The sequence below is a fragment of the Hyperolius riggenbachi genome, chromosome 1 (assembly GCF_040937935.1).
Source record: "Hyperolius riggenbachi isolate aHypRig1 chromosome 1, aHypRig1.pri, whole genome shotgun sequence".
NCBI classification, from domain to species: Eukaryota; Metazoa; Chordata; class Amphibia; order Anura; family Hyperoliidae; genus Hyperolius; species Hyperolius riggenbachi.
Window position 1 is genome coordinate 212755486 of NC_090646.1, and position 26579 is coordinate 212782064.

Here is a 26579-nt window from a genome sequence, read left to right on the forward strand (position 1 = left end):
AAATGGAAACTACCTGCTTCACCAATTCATAGATACTCATCTCCTCACTCATCCCACAAGCCCCAGTCTGAGGCCACACCTCCCTAGAGGCCAACAAGTCACCATAGGCAGCCATAAGGGATGCATGGCCTCTCCTAGAGCAATCGCCTTGTATGTTCATACAGGTTGTAGAGAGAGTTCTCAAAATCAGAATTAGTGAAACAGAAAACTTTTTATAAGGAAAATGGTAAATGATCTGCTTTATAAAGTTAAAATAAAGTTCTTCTACATGAATGTACAATTGGTGCCTGGATTTGACTTTCACAATACTAGCATTGCAGATCTTTAACATCCACTATTCCAATCTCATTCAATAGCCATTAACTATCAGATGGCATAGGAACTTTCATGCATCAACTGTAGGGGTTACCAAATCTTTCCTGGATTATTGCGCAATAGCATAATTAAAATAATGTTGGGATAAGGAGAGACATGCAAAGAAGAAAAAAAAACAAACAAAAACAAAAACAAAAACACCATCCTCAGTCTTTATCCTTAGAGGTGGACAAATGAATACAGTGGTCAGTCTGTAAAATCAAATGGCCAACAGGTAATGTTTAGGTGCTAGCTCCACCAAGGAGTTAAACTCCAACAACACGTGGGCAACCTGGCTCCTGAAACCTAAAGGCCCATACTCACGAGTGACATTTGTCGCCGCAACACGCGGCGCGCGCGTGTTGCGGCGACAGGTCGCCCGTGAGTATGGGCCGCCGCACGCGCGCGCACCCCGAACTGTCGCCCGTCGCTCATGTCACCAGGCGATTGAAACTTTCAATCGCATGGCGACAGTCGCCGCTGCCCCCCCGCCGCAACTGTCGCTAGTCCGCGTGAGTACGCGGACTAGCGACAGCAACCTCCATGTAGGTACATGGAGCTTCCGGTGGGGGGAGGAGGAACGTCAGCGACAGCTTCCGCCTTGCCGCTGGTCCCTCTTCCGCGTGTGTACGCGGAGGGACCTGGCGAGAAGCTGTCGCCGGCCTGTCGCCCACACGCTCACGTGTGCTGGCGACAGGCCACATTTCTCGCCCGTGAGTATGGGCCTTACACCTCTTGCCAAGACAGGTCAGCTAAAAGGAACTAGCAGCCTTTCACTAGCAGATGACACTGCCAAGCCTATGGCCAGCTGGAGGCTAACCCTGCACAGTTCAAGATTTCACCCAGAATGGCTGAGAAAAAATAAATTATACGTACTAATGTAACTCACATTAGGAAGGTGTGACACCTGTTCACTAATCTTCTTAGAAGCACTGTTATTGCCCCCTACCAAATACAACATATGGCCCGATTCTCACCTATTCAACATAAATTCACAGGGTTCACAAATTGTCACTCTGAAAGACCACCCTTCACCATTTAAAATCAGACAGGCACAGAGCAGCAGGGTCTTTTTTTCACCTTTTACAAGTGGAAATGTTGAAGTCTACTTTTGGATAAGGTAGAGCAGTGGTCCTCAAACTAAGGCCCGCGGGCTGAATGTGGCCCCGAGGCTTTTTTTTACCAGCCCCCCACACAAAAATTTATTATAGAAGTGGTCAGCTACATTTTTAAATATTGGTGGCCCGCATATGGAATGAAGCCAGAAAGCAGTAATTCGCTGGTTTCCAATCAAATTCCACATCAGGTGACACTGTTGTCCAATTGGACTGAAGGTTGTCACCTTAGTATGCATCACTGTCTGGCCCGCAAAGACTTCTATGTATACTCCGGCCCCCCAGCAGTCTGAAGTATGTTGACCCGGCCCTTCACCCAAAAGGTTTGGGGACTCTTGAGGTAGAGCAAGCTTTCTGTTTTGGAATTACCACAGGACTGCCCAAGAGAGGTCCACATTTTAGTGATGGTTCATTCAACTCTATAAAATAGCAGATCAATTCACAGCTGTAGGGATGATTTTCCCAATACAGAAGAAAGCAGCAGGATCGGACAAGATGCTGTGCAGCTGCTTTCTTCCAAGTGGTTAGTCTACTCCACAAGAGCAATGCCTTACTGTGTTCACCAAATCCTTTTACCAATAATCTGTTTCCTCCACTGCCTCTTGTACCCAGCAAAGAATGAAGCAAAATTAGAATTGGATTAGATTGTGACCTTCGATGGACAGTTAAAATGAATATCCACAAGAATATAGATCGGGGAACCTACAGCGACGCAACCTGATGAACGAGAGAATAATGCAAATATACTCATGTCACAAAATCACTGAAAACGATCACTTGGCGTAGAAAAAAAAAAAAAATGTGCCCTAGGTATGGACCTTTAGGGACAGGACTATAGATTTTGCAAAGCACTGCAGAAGTGGTAAGCCCTATAAAATACACAATTAGAAAACACCAAGTAAAGTCTTGTGTAACCATACCCTTAAAAGTATTTAACATTGACAGCTCACAAGTGACCAATTTTACACTTCACTTACAACAAGATACCATAAATCCAGTAATAAGAGATCTATGATAGGTTATAACCTACACATTTTAAACTTCTTGCCCAAAACAAATTTTCATGATCATTTTGGGTGACATCTTACTTGGACCTCAGCCATACAACATACAGTATATCTTGGAAAGGTAAAGTGGCAGGACGAACAAGAGGGTTCCTGAGCTTATGAGCTGCAGCAAGGTAACAGAACTGCAATCAGCTGCAGTGACCCAACACAATCAATTGCTGCAATGGAAGCAGCTGACATTGGCAACCACCTGTATGCAAGAGACAGCAACCCAAAATAATCACAAAATAAAAAGCTTAACACATCTGATTTCTTCACACAGTCAACTGCTCCATATATACTTCCTAACTAAAAATGTGCTGCAGTATATGGCCAGTGACAGTCATTCTGTTCAAGATGTTGGTTTGAGGCAGGGGCGTGTTCAAATATACAATCTCCTCTCATTCACACCTATCTCAACTTATTTTTTATGCATACTCATGGGCTGGGATGATCCAGATTAAACAGGGGTCAGTGAGGATGGGTGGAAATCCTGTCCCCATGCACAGTTTTAGTCTGAGGGACCAGACATTGTTCATTCACCCCCACACAAGTCCTACAGTACCCTGAAAGTAAAAATGTGTTTCAATGTTCACATTGAATGGAGGGATGTCTAATTTGCTGGGGACGGTCAATTCTGCTTTAAACCCTGAACTGTGACCAAGAGCTTTAAATAGTCTCCAAGTATACATTCCCACTGGGTGAGTTCCCCTTTTTCTATCATAGACAAGTAACCCCCCACCCTCCCAAAAAAGTAAGTGTAAATACCACCTGTGTCTGGCCTCACCAAAACAGTGTCTCACTGGAACATTTATCTCCAGAGTCTGTTCCAGAAGCAACTGTGCAAATATTGGTATTGACTTCACTTTCCACCCCAGAACCAACAGCCTGACTTGAGGGGCAGTATACTAAAGAGCAATAAGCAAAAATGGCAGAGGTTCTAAACCTTCTACGTGTTATCCAAACCCGAAAACAAGAACCAGTATTGGGCTGGCGTTTCTCTTTAAACTATAAGTCAGGAGGTCAAAATATTCTTTACAGAAAACAAAAAACACTTCTATGCCCAAAGCATAAATAAGTCAAACAAAGCCATGTAGCTAACTTATTCTGTGTGTCAGCTTGTTAGCTCTCATAAGTCAAAAAATATGAAAACTATTTCTACACTGTAGCACACAATACAGACAAGCTTTAGAACAGTCAAATAGTCTTAAAAAATGTGGTGGTGGGGAAGGGAAGAAGAAAAAAAAACAAAAAAAAAAAAAACACAATAGGACCAATAAACCCTCACATGCATACATATTAGCTGAATTAGTATTGCAAACTTACAAAAAGAAAAAAACAAATATCCATTTTAAAACAAGCCACGTGCAGCTATAGTAAGACTGTTTATAATGAGCTGTTTCTGCCTTGTAATGTGATAGCAAAGCAAATGAAGCCACTGAAATTATAAACTTTGGGAAGAATTACTGGCAACAGCACTCGTTTTAAACCCTTGACCTCCTATCATTCCCTCCTTCCCCCACAGGAGTCAAGAGGCATTTTCCAATTTATTGTCAGGATATCCTGGCTTGCAAATTTCTTTAAAAGGCACATGGTATGTCAGAGTTGGGAGGGGGGGGGGGGGGGGGCAATAAAACACATTTTTTACTTTACTACCATACCTCTTACAAAGGGGCAGAAAGATGACCAATTTGCACTAAACGTGGATTATTTCTGTCTATAGAACAAAAATGAGTTACAAAACAATTTACAGCTTTCATTGCTCAATACTCAAATAAAATAGATTAAAAAAAAAAAAAAAGCTGTGCAATTTAATGTTTTTTCAAAGGAATTTAAAAAAAAAAATAAAAGACAAAAAAAAAAAATCTTAATGAAATATAGCGTACACAAGATATGCAACAGCCTACAATAACAAAGGCTTAGATAATAAAAGCACTTACACTGTTACATGCTGACACTATAATATTGCTTGCAACACGACAAGGTCGGGAAGCCATTTTTATATAAAGAGCTATTCCCCACTTCTAAGAACAGAGACAATTGTTTCTCTACAATCTGATAACAGTCAATCTTAGTATTGCAAAAATAATTAAAATATGAATTTTGAAAAGCCAAGTGGACCCTACAACAATATATCAATATTCTCCCTCAAAACTAAAATAAAAGCACTTTCCCCATTTCTTGGCCAGCTAAAAATGTTGCTTGTTGATCAACTAGGCAATCCAATTAGGCAAATGTATTTTTTGTAAACCAAGTCTGCACGATAAACTTTAAAGCTAAACCATGATTTGTTGATAAATCTAAACTAATTCCATAAGATCATTTCCATGTCTAAATGTGCTTCAGCTTGCGAAAAGACACCATATTAAATGTGTAAAACACTATACCATGTACAAAACAATAAAGCAAAACCAAAGCCATGTTAAAGTTAAAATACATTTTAATTAAATAAAAAAAAAAATCATTCTGAAATATATGCTACAGAGTGGGACAGCCATAATGGTGTGGGTATTGACTTCTGACAAAATAAAGAAATAAGACACGTACTCATTATTAATTATATTTTCTGCATTATAGTTAACATAGGTATTTTCTTTTGTGTCACCCTTATTTTCTCAGTAAGTATTGATACTTTGTTATATTCAGACTTGTAAATTTTCAACAGTCCTTTTCAAATAAATATCATAAAATAATAGATTCACATAATAAATATTCTTTACAATAAAAAACATTTTAAAACATACTTTTTGTCTTAAAAATAGGTAATATTCAATTTTTGTGATTTTATACATAAAATATACAAAAAAGCCAGGCGGTGGCTAAGGCAATTAAAAACACAGAACACTTTTAAAAAAAATGTTGTAGGAAACAGAGGAGAACAGGACACCGCTAGGAGTGACAAAATATTGCATTCCCAGGGAGAAAGAGCTTATTTCGTTAAGGCTACTAAATTTTCTGGCACCTGAATGTAACACATTAGTAACAGAGACAAGATAAGGCAAATTAGGGGGTTGGTGTGGGGATGTGTTGGGGAAAGAGGGAGTTAAAAAGATGTCCTTCAACATAAAAACTGTATCTGATGCCAATGCATAAAAGGGGGCGGGAGCTCACATAGGATAACCAATTCACTGCATACTGGCATGCTGAAGAGACTCCCACACCTTGAATTATAAAGGGGCCAAAATTTGCAAAGCGTTCACTGAAAGCATATCTTGCAAACCTTAGAATGGATGTCAATAGCATGTCAGTCTTCTATAGCAGGGGGTAAGCTAAGAGGTGCAAGGGATATTTTGCTGAGACCGTCTAGAATTTAAATTTTTTTTAATGAAATAACTTTCCACAGCCTGGTAAGATTGTAAAGATAGTGGAATCTGTTAACAGTGATTAAACAGCCAAAGAGATCTACATTTTGCTATTATCCCTCAACAAATACAGGCTTATTCAATAAAGCATCAGCAACGTGCAGTAACCCTTAGTAACCAATCAGAAATCATCTTCTGCAATGTGAATTCAACAAACCTCATTGGTTGCAATCGGGATACTGCACTCTGTACATTTGCAACACTATTTGCACAGTTGAACTAAAAATGCCAAATAGAATTAGTGTGCAGATGCCTAAGCCCACACCTTATCTTGATCGATTACTATGAAATTCTGGGAAATGGGAACATTCCAGGGGAAATGGAGGTACTCAAAAAAAAAAAAAAGTATGTATATTTGTATAGCCTACACAGCAAATAGATCCATAAGTTGGAAGCAACACTCCTCTGATAAAGTCAGGAGGGCTTGCCCTGGCCCCGGGGAACCTCATCCAGTTTGCAGTACACAGTATTAGAGTTCTTGCACCGACAACCAGGGCGATTTACTCTGTCATAACAACCACGACACAGTTTTAGACATCCCTTGGCAAGAGGGTAGAAGAGCAAGCATGGCAGGAACAAGGACATTGCTCCCATGCACAAGTATCTAGAGCAGCAGTGAGACTGGGTGCAAGAGCAAGGGTTATCCGCACACGAGTCCCCCTCATCATCATTTGAACAGTGGTAGAAAGCCGCCTTAACCAGGCACATGCAAGTGCTGTATTCCACCATGCTCTCGACAGAGCAGAGACACTGACGGTTGCATGCCAAACATGACGGTAGGGTCCTTGGAGCCGTGCAGTCTGCACACTTGCACTTCCCACACTGTTCACATATAAATCTGTGCTGCGTAGAGTCTAATTTTATAGAACTTTTTAAGTCATCTACAACCAACGCAGTAGGCTTGGGTTGCATCAGAACTACCCTGTCCATCCTGTGACCAGAGCTGTTTCTTGGAGCTGGAGATTGTCCTAAAAGTTCTTGTTCAGAAGAGGCACTATTTGTGCTACCAGAACTTGCTGCACTTCCTGTGCTGGTGGACCTACTGAGCACAGGAGCCCTTGTAACATACGCATGCCCTGTGTGAGGCGGGTGAGGGGGTCTGTGCTCATTGTTATTATTCACATTAACCGGTATGATCTCATGAGTCCTCTCCTGCTTAGTGTTCCTTGGTGCAGTTTTTGGCCCAGGTTTCCTCACCATGGATGGGCCCTCTGTGTATTCATTCCTGCTCCGAAGAGCTTTGATCTGGTCCAAAGACAAGATTGTTGATGGTTGAGCCTCCCTCTCATATTCCAACCTTTGCCTGCTGTCTAAAGAGGGTTGCTGGATGACCATTAATGAACCGCTAGTGCCATGTTGACTTTGTAGCTCCATCTGTAGTGCTCTCGACTTCTGGCATTCAATGTGAACTTGGCATGCATCTGAAAACCTGCATCAGAGAAGAAGAAAAATAAAATAAATACGAGAAAACCATACATGTAAAACTGCACATTAGCATGTATACATTAGACGAATATAATTAAAACAGTTCAATGTCTTCAGTATATACAGATTAACAAAAATGCTGTAGCTTGTCTTAAAATAATAAAAACGTGCAAAATCCAGATATTCAACTAAGTAGCCCAGATTATCTGGACAACAAAAAACAAGAAAAATAACTATCAGCTAGCATGTCTTGGCTCATCTCCTCAACAAAAGAATAATACTGTACAGCATAACAATATTCAACCTTGTAGGAAAATATATATATGCTATACACACACAGAAATACATTTTACCAAAAGCAGAAGATCAAGTGCAAAGACATTCTACATTTAAAATGCACAAAATCAAAACCCGAGGTGGATTCTTCAATTAAAACTACCAATGGCAATATCACTTCCTCATTAGACAGATGTTAGATCTAAATGTTAAAATCAGTATTAACTGACAGAATAATCAGTACCCGAGCAATAGAAAGAAAAACAAACATTCACTCTGCATCCAAAAACGATATGAAAAAAGCATACAGAACTCCCTGCTACTACTTTAAAGATTGGAAGAGATTTGAGAACTCTTAATAGCAAACCCAAGGAATATTTAAATGCACTCCTTTTTGTCGCTACCAGAAGATAAAAAGAGCAAATAGACCAGGAAATCTTTTTTTAAAAAGTTACCATAATCCTCACTTAAAAATAACTTTAGTACCTTAAACCACACAGATAAATCTGATCACAAAAAGGATGCAAAGAAAAATAAATATTGAAGCAATGTGTCACAATTCAGCCATAGCCACAGAGATCAGAATAACTGGTGATGGTGGACTCACAATAGTTTACAGATGGCTAAGGTGAACTTTTTTCTTGTGTAATGACTGTCATTCAGTCCAGTGTAATGGTACATTTGGGGAGGAAAGGAAGAACAGGGTGGTGGGGAAGGAGGGGGGGGGGGAGATTCTCTGATAGAAGAGGGACGGGGGAGATGGAGAGGAAGGAAAAAGTTATGAATGAAAACAAACCCCTTGCTGTGAAGAGGAGGAGGAAAAGGTGAACATGACCGCAGGGGGGCGGACTTTCCACTCATCCGCATGCAGTACTCTGTCTCGTCTCATCCACTTTGATTCACTCTCAGTTCCCCCCATGCAGGACACACCCCTCCCTGCTGCACGGGCATCATGTGCAAGGTGTTACAACCTCAGCCACGACCAACACAAATCATCGTGCATAGAAATAAGCACGCAAATCCAGCGACACTAGTATTATCCTAAAGGCTCAACACACAGCATATGCCCATAGCTGCTATGAAGTCCGTGCATTATTCTGCCTGCATCTCCAAAGCCACCTTATTACTCCAGCACTGATCATACACAGGGGACAACTGCTCATTTCACGATCTCTCACGAGTAATCGCACCTGTTTAAACACGTGCACAGATGGCCAGATGCTGCTTTTTGCAGATACACGATCGCCTAGCTGCAGAAACGTACCTAGTTCCGAGCAGGATCCCAGCGCAATCCCATGTAATGCAGCACTGCAGGAGATCCGAGGGGCGCTGCGATAGCTAAGCATGGGACATGAAGCGTGTCATAACACCCCAGCCCAAATCATCTCCAGGTACGGCTTGTAGTGACAGCCACATCCACAGATTCCCTTTGCGATCAGCAGCCGCACGTCATCCCCGTGACTCCCACCAGCCAGATCGGAGCTCGGCACACAGCGATGTCTGGCAATCCGCAGCAGGCAGGGACCCCTGACAGCCAGCCAAGCACGGGATCCGGGGTGCTGCATGCAAGGGAGGACTCGCTACTTCTCCAGCTCCCTGCTCCTCCTCGCCTAGCACAGATCAAGCCGCTGGCTTCCCCGAGACCAGATGCAAAAGTGATAACACTGCACAAAAGGCAGCTCCTGCAGCAAGCATCACTCCCCGGGCTCGCGTGCGGACGGATACTCCAGCGCGGAAAGACGTCCAGATAAGAGGCAGTGGCAGAGAAGAATGGTGATGAATGAGGGTGTCACCCTGCAGCAATCACTCACAGCTCCCCTCCCCGGGACACCCTTCCACGCCTCGCGCTCGCATGCCTCTGAATGAATGGATTCCTGGAACACTGGGTTTGTTCAGGGAGGGTCCTCCCATTGGCTGGCTCCGGAGAGCACAGGAAAAAAACAGAACGTGGAGCTGCCCCGCTCTCTGTGATTGGCTGGAGACTAGGGGGCGCGCTCGCTGCATTGGCGCGGCCTGGAGTTTGGAGGAGCGGAGAGAGCTGCAAGGTGTATTGGGCGAGTGGCTGAGTCTCGGGGAAGTGCTGCCAGGCCTCGGCTAGAGAGGATTTGCCTGCCAGCCACGTGTGATACCTGGACCGTCCCTGGTATGGGTGACCGTGCAGGGGTTATATACGCAATTACGCATGTATACATGTTATCAGCAGGTCTGGTAGAGCACCTGGCTGGCTGCAAACAGTGCAATGTTACTTTCGGCACAGGAAGCGGGATTGGCAGAGGAGAGGAGAGTTAGGCACAGGTGAGGACGTAGTGTTTGGCATTATTGGTCTGAGCCATGCTTATGCGCTTTGCAATACAACACAATAACATTTCTATAGCGCTTTTCCCCCATAGGACTCAAAGCGCTTAGGCTCCCTCAGATTCATTAGTTGGTAGTAGGATGAAGTATAGTATAGGATGAAGCTTTGAGTCCTACAAGAGAAAAGCGCTTTACAAATGTTATTTGTTGTTATTTGTAGTGTCAGGCAGAGGAGAAGGGAGATTAGTGTTAGGCAGGGATGCTCTCTGGATGAATTCCGAATGAAATTCATCTTGATAATTAGAGCACCTGAGGGGGAGGATTAAACTTATCCAGCAGCCGTCTTCTTTAATCTGTCCCATGGCGCGTCCCACGTTGCGTTCCAAGTCACGTCACGTGACTACCACTGCTACCTCCTTCCGGGTTGAAGGAGGAAGTGTGGTAGTGACTTGATGTGGCCTGGAACGCAGCGTGGGACGGATTAAAGAAGACTGCTGCTGGGTACGTTTAACCCTCCCCCCTAGGTGCTCTAATTATCAGGATGAATTCCAAATGAAATTCATTCGGAGAACATCCCTGGTGTTAGGCAGAGGAGAAGGGGGTTTAGTGTTAGGGCCCGTTTCCACTAGTGCGGTGCGAATCGCTGGGATTCCACCGCTGACAAAATCGCATGCGAATGCGATTCCACATGCGATTTTTGCCGCGATTTTGCATAGGCAGGCTATCAGCGATTTTAACCATGTCACTGCCTGGCTCAATGTACATTAGTTTTAGTGCGAATTCGCACGCGAAATCGCGGCAAAAAACGCATGTGCGATTTCCCCTATTAAATACATTGCCTGCGAATCGCCTGCATTCCACACGCAGGCGAATTCTGCAGGCCCTACCGTGCAGAAAAATCCTGCACAGAAAAACGCACCAAAAAACTGACAAGTGGAAACAGTCTCATCCACTTGTATTGGTTATGCGAATCCGCATGCAGACAACGCATGCGGATTCGCTCTAGTGGAAACGGGCCCTTAGGCAGAGGAGATGGGGGGGGGGAGAGGGGTAGTGTAAGGCAGAGGAGAGGGGGCGGTAGTGTAAGGCAGAAGAGAAGGGGGTTAGTGTTAGGCAGAGGAGAAGGGGGGGGGGGGGGAGTAAGGTAGAGAAGAAGGGATGATAGTGTAAGGCAATGGAGAATGGAAGGTTAGTGTTAGGCATAGAAGAAGGAGGGGTAGTGTAAGTCAGAGGAGAAAGGGGGGGGTAGTATAAGTCAGAGGAGAGAGGGGGTTAGTGTAAGGCAGAGAAGTGAAGTTAGTGGAAAGCTCAGGGGAGGGGGGGGGGGGGGGGTAGTGTTAGGCAGAGGAGCAGGGGGGTTAGTATTTGGCACAGGAAAAGTGTGGTTAGTGTTAGGCAGGAGCGAGGGAAGGCTAAAGGCTAGTGTTATGCAGGGTAGCAAAGATGTTTGTGGTAGAGAGGGGAGCTCAGTTTTAGGCAGGGGAGAGGGGAGGTCAGTGTTAGGCAGGGGAGAGGGGAGGTTAGTGTTAGGCAAAGGAGATGGGCGGTTGGTGTTGGGCAAAGGAGAGGGGCGGTTGGCGTTATTCTGAAGAGATGTGTAGTTGGTGTTAGGCAGCGTAGAGGAGAGGTCAGTATTAGGCACGGGAGAGCGAAGGTTGTCCCTCTGTCCCCCCGCCCAAACCGCATCCAAACTGCTCACATGCATCTGTACATGCGAGCCCAGCGATGTCGTCCAAGGGGGATTAGGTCCCAATAGGTGACATCCATCAAAGGTGTGTACACACCTTCAGGCACAAGAGACATCTCCTTGATGACGGTCGTTAGTGACGTCTCTCTCTGCCATCTGGTATGCACGACAGGATCGAACGATACTTCAATCAATCGCGCTACTTTGCATGGGAGTCTTCGGGGATCTTAACCATCCGATCCACCGTGACAATAGTTATTGCGGCGTGACACTAAGCAACATTTGTGTGGGCGTGTGCCTGTACCCATGACGCGATATCGCGAAAATGATCGCTCAGCACTCAAAAAAAAAAATCACCGGTCGTCTGTAAAATCGTGACGTGTTTACATAGCTTTAGGCACAGGGCTGGGGAGGTCAGTAAGCAGGATTCTGGCTGTAAGAGCAGCCAGAATACAGCTCTGCTGATATGCCTGCCCACACTTGTTTGGATGGACAGCAGATTCTGTCAGCCTGTCATTATAGCAGCACTCTCCTTGTTTCCTCCTGGAAGGAAGAGCCATGACCTGTCTCTGGAGTGTAGAGGGGGGATTGGTGCACCGGACATTTCCTGCTGATTAAAACAATAACAAAAAGCTACATTCTTGCTCACATTCCCAGTCCAGTCTGGCCTGTGTGTGCCAATGCATTCCATAATCCTTTTCTCTGGTGGTGTATGCACCTATTGAAATCAATGGAAAGTGCCAAATGCTCCTGCCTCAAGGTGAATGAGTGATAGCCTATAATAGACTCCCTGGTGGGAGACAGAGGTGTGCCCCCTAATGTCCACAGGTAGCCTGGGGCCATTCACTTGGTGTCTTTACTTCCTAGCCCCACGGTGCTTATGCTAATTAACTCTCAACCTCCTGCTAGGGAAGGAATTAATTAGTGTTTATCACCAGCTATGGGACATAAATAGTGTGCTATTATGTTTACTTCCAGATGTGATCAGGCGTTCTCTAATTACAGTGTCTACAATGGTGGAGATATTCCTACCTCTGATCACTTTTAACAATATAATATAAAGCTGGGCAGCACGATCTTGCAGTGCTAGGGTCCTTTATTCCAGTCTGGACCAGGACACTATTTGCATGGATTTTGTATGTTCTCTGTGTCTGTGAGGGTCTACTCTGGGTCTCCACAAAAATGGATCTACACACATCCTATTTTATCACTTCAAAGTAGTATGAGGTCCAAGAGATTTTCAATACTTTGAACAGATTGCGTAGGTAAGCTCTCATACTACATGGAAGATAAAAATGGCAACTCAGAATTGGATGTGTGTACTCTCCCTTAAAGGGAACCCGAGGTGAGAGGTGTATTCATTTCCTTTTAAACAATACCAGTTGCCTGGTGTTCCTTCTGATCCTCTGCCTCTAATACTTCTAGCCATAGATCCGGAACAAGCATATGCAGATCAGGTACTCTGACTCAGCAGACTCGTGTTTACTGGATTAGCCATATGCTTGTTCCAGGGTTTTGACTCAGGCACTGCATATGCCAGAAGATCCACAGGACAGCCAGGCAACTAGCATTGTTTACAAGGAAATAAATGGCAGCCTCCATCACTCTTCCCTTTAAGCCCCCGTATACATGCAAGAGGAAATTCGGACAAGGGAGCCAATAACAGCCGCCTCTGCTGATAATCTAGTGTGTGTACAGCGGCCTCTTTATGTCTTTAAGAAAGATGAGCCAAGCGGACCAATTCGGTGAGAGCATTATTCTCTCCACTCACTCACCCGTTATGTGACATCACTCCTGCACCGCTCTGTCTTCCTTCCACCCCCTACAAAATAATAATGCTAATGTTGTAAATGGAATAGACCTACCAATCAACAATCAAAAGTCATAACAGTGACTATACACAAGCTGATAGATGCCCAGTTAGGTGCTCAGTAATACTAGGCTTACACTGGTTGATTATGGCCTCATATACCAAGCCAGTATCTTTCTGATCAGATAGTAATCGATTCCTACACCATTTTGCACATTTAGGTCGGACCCACGCTATAAGCGTGTTTGTGAGCGCTTGCGTTTGATTACCGCTTGCTGAGCGCTTGTTAAAAAAATTGCTCCCATTCACTTTCATTAAAATGGCAGTAAAAATTACCACGATCGCGTACTTTTTCCACGTACACGATCGCAGCGATTTTTACTGCGATTTTAATAAAAGTGAATGGGAGTGACTTTTTAGCAAGCGCTAATCAAACGCAAGCGCTCACAAAAGTGCTTATAGTGTGGATCCGGCCTTAGGCCCATATGATAATATTTTATAATATATACTTTTTCTCCTTAGTTTGCTGCTGGTAAATAAATGCTTTTTAAGCCACCAGCAAGCAAGAAAATTCTCAAAATAACTTTAATAGTACATTTTCACGTTCTTTTTTTTTTTTATTGCAATGCGCTGGAAAGTTATTTTAAAGAGAAGATTATCTCCTAGGAGAAAACAAAGAAAAACAAAAAAGCCCCTAGGTGGGTACCTACCTCGGGAGGGAGAAGCCTCTAGATCCTAATGAGGCTTTTCCCGTGTTCTCCTGCAGCCCCGATCCAGCGCAGGCAGCCCCTGAAAATCCGCCAACAAGCTTGTCAGTGGTGCGGGCTCCGCGATCATAACAATCCTATGAAAGCCTCGCGCAGGTGCACTTGTGGCTTTCGTTCAGGCTGAGGAGGAAATAGCCGAGCCCGATTGGATCCGCTCTACTGAGTAGGTGCGAGCTGCCTGTGCAGTAGAGCTTATCCGATCAGGCTCGGTTATTTCCTCCTGAGCCCAAACAAAAGCCACAAGTGTGCCTGTTCGAGGCTCTCACAGGTTCATGATCCTGGAGCCTGCACCGCCGTTCGGGGGCTGTCAGCGCTGGCCTTAAGGTACATACACACGGCGGATTTTTCCAAACAACCGGTCGTTTGGACATCTGAACGGCGGGTCGTTTGGATGTCAAATCGGGCGTGTGTACAAACAGTCGACGGTTCTGTAGAAATCTATTGAGCATTTGTGGAACTGCAAGTAGCACCTAGTGCAACGCTATATGTCCATCATATCACTGCATGGCTCGTACAGATATTTTCTAAAATATTTGATCACACTATCGATTAATAAACCATCTAAACAAGACTGAAAGTGAAACCACTGCATATTCTGTGGGCAACAGAAGACCAGCAGATTTGATCCAAATAATCAAACCGACTGGAAAAATCAGAGTGTGTATGTACAGCTTCAGTCCCTCGTACACAATCAGTTGTGGTATAGTGATGCATGGACTACATAGTGGTCAGGATTTGCGTACCCTGTAAAAACAAAATAGCAATGGAGGGGAAAGTATGCTTCATTGCAACTGTAACCATGCATGTTGTCCAGTACTGTGCAGTTATTAGAACAGATTCTGCCGCACAGCACTGCTAACGTTCTAGTGTGAATGTACCATTACAATATGATTACTATGCATTTGCAATATATTGTACGGTGTATTGCAACGTGTCATTGGAAATTTAGCCAAATTCGAAAAGTTTTCATTTGTACTTGCACAGCAAATTGATCAGATCATCACAGTACACAATCTGCAGAGCAGTGCTGGGTTCAGGCCAGAAACCCACTAGGAGCGGTTTTTCTGAGCGCTTTGCGATTTGAAAACTCTTGCTAATGCAATGCTATAGGTGTGATTCCACTTAATCGATGTGATTTTATAAAAATACCCCATAGCATTGCATTAGCAAGAGCTTTTTCAAATCACTAGGGATTAGAAATTGCTCCTACTGGGTTTCTGGCCTCAAAGTGGTCAGATCTACAGGAAAGGTGGACCCATGTGTGGTGGGCATTAGACACCCGATAATTAGAGAGGAGCTTTTAATTTGACTTAACATTGTTCTTCCGCTCAACTACAAACAGAATAGTGATCACAAACCAGAATTTTGCAGAGCTAATCAGATTTATAAGCTAATAACAGCTGCACTGTCTCCTAATCAATCAGCTTCCAAATCGAATTAGCCCTATGCAAAGATCCTGCTCAACCTCTTCTAATTCCGTTTACTGCTAAGCAAAAAGAAAAAAACAAAGCTCAGTAATTTGTTACCCTGTATGCAAGTTTTTTATGGATCAGAAAATGAAGCGTACTGAGGAAATCCGCTGCTAGTTGGTAGTTCAGGATTCTGAATAATGTACACAACTTCCAGTTTCCTAAATGGCACTAACAGTTTTGTTTCCTGGTCAACAGAAATATGCATTCAGAGTGAATTTTTAAATTGTACTTGGTATAGCCTTTTCAGTAGGAAATGGTGAGTTGGGAGCAGGGTTGTCAAGTCGGTACAAAAATTATTTGACTCCTCAGTTTATGAAGCTTCTGACTCCAGATACTCAAAATTGATCGGACTCCTTGACTCTATCTCCTTAGTCTAATACCAGGGCTGTGAAGTTGGTACAAAAATCATCCAGCTCTGACTTCTCAGGTTAAGAAACCACCGACTCCGACTCCAGGTACCCAAAAATTGCACCGACTCCACAGCCCTGGTTGGGAAGGAGGATCCTTTTAATTGCAATAATTCTGGATCTCCATCACTTACCTGGGGACTCTGTGACAGCACTACCTACCCTCTTTCCCTGAAAGTAAGACCTACCCTGAGAATAAGCCCTAGCTGGAAGTTTGAGCATGCTTAAAATATAATCCCTACCCCTAAAATAAGCCCTAGTGGAAGTTAAAGAGGAGGAAGAGGCAGCCAGTAAGTGGGGACACGGTGCTGCAGTGCCAATCAGGCACTGATCCTGTCATCCCAGCATACAGCAAGGTTATCAAGGTACCACACAGTGCGTTACTATGCCATACTCCATTGTACTGAAATACACATGCCGCATAGCATAGGTGGTGTCGTTATGGTGCAACGCACTAATGTAAAGGCAATATTCCTTTTTTTCATCAAGCACCCTTTACTAGCAACTGAATTGGTTAAATTGAGCCCTGCAGAACAGTGCAGCAATGGCAATGCAGCACTGTAGAAAAACATCCGTGCGTCTAAAGACTTCCATTCACAGGTAGCGATGGTTGAACAGAGCACTTGCATTTGGCTTGGTGACCCATGGGAGACTAGAGTTCCTAGTAAATGGCCTGGAATGCTATCAACTGATATTCTGGACTCCTGATAAGGCAGAGATAACATTTCATTTTGGTGAGATCCTTTGTGATGTTAAGAATTGAGCTTGTCCGTTAAAAAAGAAGATGGTCTAAAGCCCCGTCTACACTATGTGATGTTGCAGCGATCCGGCGGCTCGATTAGCCGCCGGATCGCTTCTTCCGCGTGCCCGCCGTATTCGATTCCCCGCCGGCGCCGCTTATCTTCCGCTCGATTCCCTGCCATTGTCCCCTCGCGGGGAGCGAGCAGGGAATCGGCGGAGCGGAGATCCGTCCTGTCGGATCTTATCAATCGAGCCGCATCAGCGGCTCGATTGATAAGGAGCATCGCGGCCGCATCTACTCGTGTAGATGCGGCTTAAAAGGTTGTCATACATCAAGTAATTTTGGAGGTCGATTGACCAAGAAACAGATTTCTCTGATTTAATTTGATCGGAGAGAGATTTGTTGGCTGTCATAATCCCCAGGCCGATTTCCGATCGATTTCAGCTTGAATCTTTTGGGAATCGGACTGGTGGCGTCGCCTCGCTGCCCCCAGCTGCATCCCCCCAAATGTAGATGTACCTTCCGGTGCATTAATACTTTACCTGTCTCTGCACTCTCCTTTCGTATTCGTGCCCCACATGCTTGCCAGCGTATTAATAGCACAAGAGCAAGATGTCTGTGGAGGAGACACTGGACAGGTAAAGTATTATTGCATGCGCGATGGGGGGGGGGGGGGGGGGTGGGCATTGGGAGGGTTTACATCTACATTTGGGGGGACGTTGCCAGGGGTTTGTGTTGCATTCCTTATTTGTGATTATCGCACACTGTTACCGCTTCAAACCCAAGCATGTCGGCCCAGTTTGATTCAAGCGACCCATTGCATTCCGAAATTGGACAAACTGTTGATCGGGCATGCTCTTGGCACCACCGATTTTAATCACATTCGATAAGTATTGAATCTGATGGCCACCAAGTCTACTGATGTATGGCCACTTCAAGTGTTTTTTACCCCCAAATTGGGATGGTATCTAAAAATGTGTACACGGGGGTTTAATACATTTTTAATAGATTTTATGCTTATATTTCTTCAAAATCTATGCCTATTGTGTGGAAGGACCTCTCTCTAATCAGATTTGACCTGAGAGGATCAATGTTTTGACCACATTTATAAGTGTATGGGCACATTTAGCAATATATACATTTGTATAATAGTAAAACAAGTAATCTAGCGCATCACGTGGTCCCGCCGGCCAATCAGCGGCCGCCAGTGCAGTGAATATTAAGTAGCCATGTGCGCGGCTACTGTAGCTGGCTCGCCCCGCCTTCTCTCCGCCCCCTACTGCGCATGTGTAAACAGTCTAACGCGGCTATAGCCGCTCTAACGCCGTAGCATGCTGCACTTTCCGGGCAACGTACAGCGTTACATGTAACGCAACGTGGGCTGTGTGAACAGCCCACTTGAGTTACATTGCTGTGCGTTGGGGGAGCGTTACAGGCGCACTAACGTGCGCCTGTAACGTCCCTGTGTGTAAGCAGCCTTAAGGTGCGTACACACATGCGATTATAGTCGTTTGTAACGATCGTTCCCCGATCTTTACCAACGACGATCGTTACAAAAAACGAACCACCGACTATTAAGTCTAACGACGAACGAGGCAAATCGCTACAAAAGAAAGTTCTGTCTCGGCGGATTTTTCCCAACGACGATCGTTTGCAAAAGTAGTACATCGTTGGAAACGATCGTTCGTACCAGGCTGGACATGCGCATTTCACTTTTTCTCCATGGAATTTTACAATTTTATGCGCAGGCGCATTAAGTGCTTTTACGTGGTGTAACGTTCGTTCTAACGATGTGATCGTTACACACTTTTTAGAACTAACTTTACTTCGGTCGTTCTTTCATCAATTAAAAGATCGTTCGTCGTTAACAACGAACGATCGTTGTCGCATGTGTGTACGTAGCATTAGACGTGTTAGTTTAGAACAAAGGTAAATACATTCCTTATTGAGCCTGTGTGGAACATAATACAGTAAAATGTATGCATAAAGGGACTTGTGTAATAATTGTATTTGCATGCAGGTCAGAGGAGTGCATCTCTGTGACAGCTGCATAGGGGCTTGCTGTTTAGGGGGTCCCCCAGGCACTCATGAACGCCTTTGTAGCCTATAGGGTGAAGGCTGGCCATGCTGGGACAGTACACAGGAAGTCCTCTCCACGTGTTCCCTAATCAGCCTGCTGCACAGAGAGGAATTCCACTCAGCAGCAGCAGAGCTTCCCCCAGCGCCTCCTGCAAGCTGCCATTATACACTCTTGTATTGTCCTTGCCACGGCTGTATTTCACAACACAGAGCTGTGTGGCTGCTCCCGGCGGCGGAAGAGTTAACGCGCTTGTTTACAGTGTAAATATTTGCACATGAGCTCCACTTCCACATTACACGTCCTTTTAGTGCGGTTCACAAACCGAGCTGCAGCAGATAAACCCCCTTTCTTCTACAAAACCAACTCCCAGCTGCTAGAAGCTCAATATACGCTGCTGGCCCAACGTGGCTGCCTGTATTCCCAGCACTGCAGAGCCGGGTAATGATTGCTGGGGTGGGGGGCTGTCCCCAGGAGGACACACAGCATACTGCTAGACAGATGGCTGCATCCACCCCAGCTGGCTGCTTGTATTGTGAAAGAGGAAGCGCCACATCCGGGTACGTTTCAATGTGAAATCCTATTCTTAGGTAGAGGAAACCACAAGTGGGGTTAATCGCCGCACAAGAGTTCCTGTGTCACTTCCCACCGCCAGATTCAGGAGTGTGTGCTTCCTATGTCCTCTGTGGCTGCACACTGCCTCTCTATAGGCAGGATCTGATGCACACACAGTCTAGCGGACACCTGTCCATTTCATCTCTGGCAGCTTCCAAGCTGTTGTGCTCTCTCAGGGCATGAGCCTGGTATTTATTGCTTCACAAACACACAGGGGAGGGGATCAGACGGCAGTTACTCTGCAGCAACCTTATGCTACTCCAGTGTATTGTGTATTTTACACCACGTCCCACTGAATGATGGATATGAAGGTCCTTTGGCCAAAGTTCACGGAAAGGTAAATTGTAAAGCAGTCTAGCCCCCTATACTGCATGTCTAGTTAAGGTATTTCTTTGATGGCCATGTGGATGAGCCCCTTTCATAGTTGAGAGCTCACAACATCTTGTACAATTATTATTATGCATTTATATAGTCCTGAGATATTCAGCAGCTGCACTTCATTCATGGCACTAGTGTCCATCAGAGGAGCTTATAGTCTAATCTCTACCATAGTCATCCTCGATAATGTTCACATTACAGTCCAGGCAAATTTGGAGGAAAACAAGATACTATTATGTTTCTGTGAAGTGAGGGGAAATAAACATGCTGGGAGGGAACTCATGGAAACGTACATGTAAATAGATTACCGCGGTAATTTGGGTGCTGGGGACAGCCGCTGATGCAATATTCGTAAAATTACCGTTGTACCACTATTAGGCGCTGCTTAATACGGATAGTAGAATATGGTTAATTTTTTACCAATATTTTACCTGACCCTCTTCTTGCACTAACTTACCCCTAAAAATAACCTACACTGCATCCACCAATATCAAAGATGCAATTAAACACGCTCCTTCCCCTGGCGATATCAGAGTCGCAATCTAATACAATACAATTATACAATACCATTAATAAAGCGCTTCTAACCTATCATTCCTGCCCGCCGATATCAGCACCGCAATCTCCATTGCTAAACACTCCCCCTTCACCGATATTTGCGCCGCCTATAGCTCTTGTCACAGCCACTGTCCATGGCACCAAATTTTGGTATCACTGCTGCAGGTGCTGCCCACAGCCGCCTGTGCCAGAATTTGGTAACTCCAGCTCCTAAATTACCATTTAGCCACCTGGAATTAAGTAATTGCTGTTACCCCCGCTATCCTTGGGCCCAAATTCTGATATCACTGATGCAATTGCTGGCCATAGCAACTAGTGCTTGAGTTCGGTAATTCCAGCGCCCACATTACTATGTAGGAGCTGTCATTGCGGTCTATGTGGCCCCCATTTTACCATGCGGCTGCTGTTTGAAGTAGGTGGTTTTGGCACATGGCGCTCAGTGCAGAAACTAGGCGCCGCTATAGCAGTAATGCTATAGTGCGAGGGGTGTGTAAGGGTAATTTGGGGCTCCGGTGACTGGCGAACCTCGAATTACATCTCCCTCCGAGTTGCTACGAATAATATTTCACGCCTCCGGAGATTTGAGCAGCAGCAGTGTGAGCCGTCATTCAATTTTAAAATCATTTAAAACAGCCATACCCAAGAAATGCTTCTGTAGTCTATTTACTTCCTTTTTCTCACTCAAGAGTTAAGAAATATCTGCAGATCGGATCCACCGGGATGAATCTGAAATATTGAGAGACAAATATATTTTGTTACTATCTTTGGAGAACTTTTGTAAACTGTTTTAGGCCTGGTGCACACCGAGCGGTTTTTGATGTGTTTCGAAAACTGCTTCCACCTGTGAAAACGCTTGGCTAATGTATCTCAATGGGATGGTGCACACCAGCGGTTTGAGGTTTTTAGCAAACCGCAAACGTGGGTCCTGCAGCACTTTTGCGGTTTGCAGAAGCGTTTCTTTCTCAATGTTAAAGTATAGGAAAAGCTCAAACTGCTTTGAAAAACGCTAGATCAGAGCGGTTTTCCAGGCGTTTTTGTTACAGTAGCTGGTCAGTAACAGCTTTACTGTAACAATATATGAAATCTGCTACACAAAAATGCTCCAAAAACCGCTAGGCATGTTTAGAAAGCCTCTCTAAGGGCCCATTCACACTTGAGGGTTTGGCCGGCGATTTTGTCAAACAGCTCAAACGCTAGTGCTTTTCAAAGTCTATGGGCCCGTTCTCGCTAATCGCCACAAATCGCCCAAAAACGCTAAATGCAAATGCGGAGCCTGCACCATTTTCAGGCGATTTCCCAGCAACCGCGGTTTAGTGCTATAGAAGTGCAATACGCGATAGCTAAAAAAATCGCCTGGTGTGAATGGTGATTTTTTTTTTTTGTCGTTAATCGCCAAAAAATGCCAGAGCAAAACGCTAGCAAAATCGCTAGCGTTTTGCGATCAGCAAGTGTGAATGGGCCCTAAACATGCGTAGAATCGCTCTGAAAATCTGCTTCAAAAACCTAGCGTTTTGCGGATCTGCTAGCGGTTTTGGGGTGCACTGGGCCTTACAAAGATTATCTGCAGATGATGTTTGATCTTTCGTTTTCCAAAGACTTGTATTCATGTGTGTACCCAGCTATAGAAACAAAGTAACATTCTTGTATCAGGTGTAGAATCCAAAGTGTGTAAAATAACTACAAACTTTACATTTTCCTGAAGCAATAATTTGTAATAATCTCAGCTGAGGATCTACAGGTGTCCAGCAACCTTACTGGGATTCCATCCCCCTCCCCACCAGGTCAAGCAGGACAAATGCCTCTTACTCATTCACCATTGTTCTGTGCAGTTTCTGAAATGGGTACCGCTCACTCATCCTCCCACATCAATAGCAGTATGGCCTGCTCTGCTGATAGATGAGCACCATGTCTGTACAGCTTTTGTTCCTAAACTACTGTACTCTCTGAAACCGTCACTCACATCACCTTTTCACAAAGAATCACACTGCAAAGCGGTTGCGATGTTAGTATGCACTTTCTGTGATCTTTACTATTTTCTTTTCATTGGACACAATCACAAATACAGGAAAATGTGTGATAAGTATCTACGCAAGCCCATGAGAATGGGCAAGGCTTAACCAATGACTTGTACCCCGTACCCCACCTGAGTGCTCTTTGGCCTTTACAGAGGTGCATGAAGCAGCAGCTGTGGGTGGCAAGCCTTACTATGGGTAACACAAGTCAAACCCACTTCAGGATGGCTTTATGAATCTGACTCATTGATACATGAAGCTATTAATGTTGTTTTTTACCTGATCATTTTTTTTAAGGTACTATTTTGAGGTTATCCAACTTCACAAGCTGTCATATTTGAGGCCAGTTTTACACAGGTGCGGTGCAATTCTCCCGGTGTGGTTCTGTGGCAAGGAGCCGCCACAGATGAACCACACCGCTCCAAAGTCCTTTTCACGTTACCATGCAGCAGGCAGTGCCAGCAGGGTAGTATGCATAACCACCCTCCCCCCCCTCCCCACACACACACAGTGTGAGGATTCCCTTCTAAACAGGAAGTACGTCATTGGGGTTCCCGTGGGGTACGCACGTGCGTGCTACGCTCCATCGTTCACACGTACTGTATCGCCATAGACTCCCATTACTGCATAATCCATGCGGTAGGCACGGATTGTGGTAACTCACAGATGGGATTAACTATTCCAGTATAATGCATCGCGTATGTGTGAAAGTCTCCATAGACTTAGGTTCCCTTTAACGGCATATTGCGGTAAATACAGCTTTTTTCCAACGCCACAATATAAAAGGGACCTGAAAGTACATCCGTGTTGCTTGTACATAGTGGCTAGACATGCTCATATGATTGGAGTATAGAAACACAAGTGCACATTGCTAATGCAAGTTGTTTTAGCTGTTATTCTGCACTGTAACTGCTGAAGATCATAGTCTCTATGATTGTGTGCATGTATATGGGGAGCAGAGCCTTGACGTTTTGGAATAACCACTAGGTGGAGTAATTTATCACTGTCAGGTCTGCTAGCTTTCAGAAACAACATGTTCAATGTGATCTGACAAGTCGCCTGCAATTCTCAAGCAGGTTTAGGTCCAATGCCAGGTCTGCAGAAATAATTCTACAGTTTTTTTGTTTTCAATTTGTTAAAAGTAGAAATCCAAATGTGGGGGAATTCAGTTCTAAACTTCAAAATGCACATCGTTAAGGCGTGATTTCATTTTCACAAAAAAATTGGTTCTAGTCCTTGAAGGACATCTGTAATGAGAAAAATGTGGAAGCTGACATGACAAACCAACTGAAATTGCAGGTTTCCTGTAATGCTGTCTCTAGCCATAATTTTGCCTGAATCACTTAGGCTGGATTCAAACTTTGCGCCTTGCTATAGTGAGTGTGAACTGCAATGGAGGCTGGACATATACATTAATACAAGCCTGCATGCAGCTAGTTAGAATAATGTGATCAGTTACAACACAGAGATGTGCACAGGCCCATAGAATTATAAGCGCAGTGAGTTGGCATGCAGCATTATTCTGCAACACAACTCATGTAATGTGAAAGGAACCTTTAGTGTATGGACGTGGGTCCTTTTACACTGCGTCTATTGTTTTCAGTTATAATGTGCTAGGCAATGTCCATGTTCCCCTATATGGCCCATTTCACATTGTACACTGAACTGGTGTGTTTTAACTGATCAGTTGTTCCATAGAAGTGCATTGTGAAAAAGATTTCTGTTAAAGTGAACCTGAGGTGAGAGTGATATGGAGGCTGCCATATTTATTTCCTTTTAAACAATACTAGTTGCCTGGCTGTCCTGCTGATCTATTTGGCTGCAGTGGTGAACTGAATTACACCAGCAACAAACATGCAGCTAATCTTGTCAGTTCTGATAATAATATCAGTAACCCCTGACCAGCTCTGTGCTTGTTCAGGGTCTATGGTTGAAAGTATTAGAGGCAGAGGACCAGCAGGGCAGCTGGGCAACTGGTATTGCTTAAAAGGAAATAAATATGGCAGCCTCCATATTATTGTCACCTCGGGTTCCCTTTAACTACTTGCCGACTGCTCCACGCCAATTGGCGTGAGCAGTGTGGCAGCCCCAGGACCGCTCCAAGCCAATTGGCGTGAATGGCCGTCTATGGGGCTAGCTCCGCCCCGTCTTCAGTCTCCGATCGCCGCTCGGGAGACTTAGACGGTGAAACCACCGTCTAATAGGGTAGTACAGCGCTGCGATCAGCAGCAGCTGTCCCCCTGGGACATTAGAGAGCGATCGGCTCTCATAGGCAGAAGCCTATGACAGCCGATTGCCCGGCCACGGGGAGGGAGGGAGGGGAGATAATTAAAAAAACAATATTATAAAAAATAAATCAAATATTTATTAAAAAAAAAAAAAAACACCTGGGGGGCGATCAGACCCCACCAACAGAGAGCTCTGTTGGTGGGGAGAAAAAGGTGGGGGGGATCACTAGCGTGCTGTGTTGTGCAGCCCTGCAGCTTTGCCTTAAAGCTGCAGTGGCCTATTTTACTAAAACTGGCTTGGTCACTAGGGGGGTTTAACACTGCAGTCCTCAAGTGGTTAAAATGCTTGTAATGTGAACTGAGCCATAAAGAATCATGGAAATTATCTGCACCTGGGCTACATATCAGTTGTCCATTGTACAGTTATAACTGACAGCAACTGATGGTTCGAAAAGACCCTGAGGCTGGTTTCACAATGTAAAATGGCATTAGCGATGCAGTGCATGGCGCCCGCCGCGTCGCACCACCAAAAACAGGCCTTCAGGTACACGGTGTTTCCTGTCTGGCATTTGGCCAAGCAGGAAGTGACGCGCGCTTGCAGTAATTTCCTGCCTCGGGTATGCAGAAGTGCTACTGTATTAAGTTTTGTAAAAATACGCTGTCGCAAAGCCAACTTCTTTAACTATCTAACGACTGCTTATCGGGAATTGGCGTGGACACAACGGTAGCCCCAGGGCCGCTCAACGCCAATTGCCGTGAAGTCCTGGGGCGGGATTTTACAGGAGATGCTCCGCTCCGTTTTGCTCCGCTTCGTCACCAGTCTCCCTGTGGCAAACGCTGCTAGGAGACTGTTAGAGGGCGAAATCGCCGTCTATTTACAATGTACAGCGGTGCGATCTACGGCATCGCTGTACTGGGGACAGCCGTGTGACACAGCTGTCCCCCTGGGAGGCTCAGGAGCAGATGCCTATGACAGCTGATAACAGTGATTGGCTGGCGGGGGGAGGGAGGGCCAAGTATTAAAAAAATAAATAAAAATAGCGATTATTTATAGAAAAAAAATTACAAATAAAATATAAATAAATATACATGCCGGCAGTGATCAGAGCCCACCAACAGAAAGCTCTATTGGTGGGCCCCGAATTTACCCCCTTTTCTGCCCACCAACAGAGCTTTCTTGTTGTTTGTTTATTTTTTATATTTATTTATTTGTTTTATATTTGAATAAATTTAGCCTTTTTTTCCTTTAGTGAAAGAAATGTAGCCTTTTTTTCCTCTTATTTTTATTTCCCTCCCTTCCCCGCCAGCCAATCACAGCCGATCGCTCCTGTGCCTCCAGAGGGGACAGCTGTGTCACACGGCTGTCCCCAGTATAGCGCTGCCTTAGATCGCAGTGCTGTACCTTGTAAATAGATGGCAGTTTCGCCGCTGGGAGACTGATGACGCTGTGCGATCTCCTGCAAAACTCCGCCCCAGGACTTGACACCAATTGGCGTCAGGCGGTCCTGGGGCTGCCACCGCATTCACACCAATGAAGCGTGAGCTGTCGTTAGGAAGTTAAAATACTTGTCCACACATACGTATAAGAAGTACATATCTCCCACAGTAAAATTGTAATGATCTGCTCTGCTGTCTGCACAGGCAGACAGCTTTTTGACCATTGTTTAGGTCTGAGTTGTTCAGGTCTCTAGAAAAGAGACCTGTCTTCACTCTGTGAGTTTCAGAGCTGCTGTTCTGGTGAGGAATTTGCATCCACTTGTCATGCAAATTGCTTAGCTGCTTCCTTTGATGGCTTGTAGTATAAATACCTTTTCCTCCCAGAATTCCTTGCTGGTCATAGAGGTTTGTTCCTGCTAACTTACCTGAAGTCTCAGCCTTTGCTAATTGTTTGCTAAGATTATCTTAGAGTAATTCCTTGGGAGTGCACTGGCATTTCTTCTAGCGTAGTCAGGT

General features: G+C 44.7%; 1 protein-coding gene and 1 long non-coding RNA gene across 4 annotated transcripts in view; one reads left to right on the forward strand and one right to left on the reverse strand.

Moving 5' to 3' along the window:
* Positions 1–4937: 4937 nt before the first annotated feature.
* SPRY1 (sprouty RTK signaling antagonist 1) lies at positions 4938–9429 on the reverse strand. Of its 2 annotated transcripts, none has more exons than XM_068280065.1 (2): positions 8843–9429; positions 4938–7306 (listed from the first exon to the last, which is right to left on the reverse strand). In XM_068280065.1, exon 2 carries the CDS (start codon positions 7249–7251, stop codon positions 6292–6294), a length of 960 nt encoding a protein of 319 aa, XP_068136166.1. In that variant the 5' UTR covers positions 7252–7306; positions 8843–9429; the 3' UTR covers positions 4938–6291. The 2 variants fall into 2 exon arrangements, with proteins under 2 accessions (XP_068136166.1, XP_068136175.1); XM_068280074.1 differs by lacking the exon at positions 8843–9429 and adding an exon at positions 8186–8251.
* A 9794-nt stretch (positions 9430–19223) lies between these two features.
* The window catches only part of LOC137571241 (uncharacterized), a 36660-nt gene continuing 29304 nt past the window's right edge, over positions 19224–26579 (forward strand). The window contains exon 1 of one of the 2 annotated variants that reach the window (XR_011031310.1): positions 19224–19395. This is a non-coding gene — a long non-coding RNA (uncharacterized lncRNA). Of the gene's footprint in view, positions 19396–19436; positions 19788–26579 lie in introns of those variants that run through there. The other variant, XR_011031312.1, reaches the window with a different exon arrangement.

Bases quoted from the DNA above. Each gene is read 5' to 3' on its own strand.
- SPRY1 (XM_068280065.1), bottom strand. From the start codon at position 7,251: ATGGAGCTACAAAGTCAACATGGCACTAGCGGTTCATTAATGGTCATC.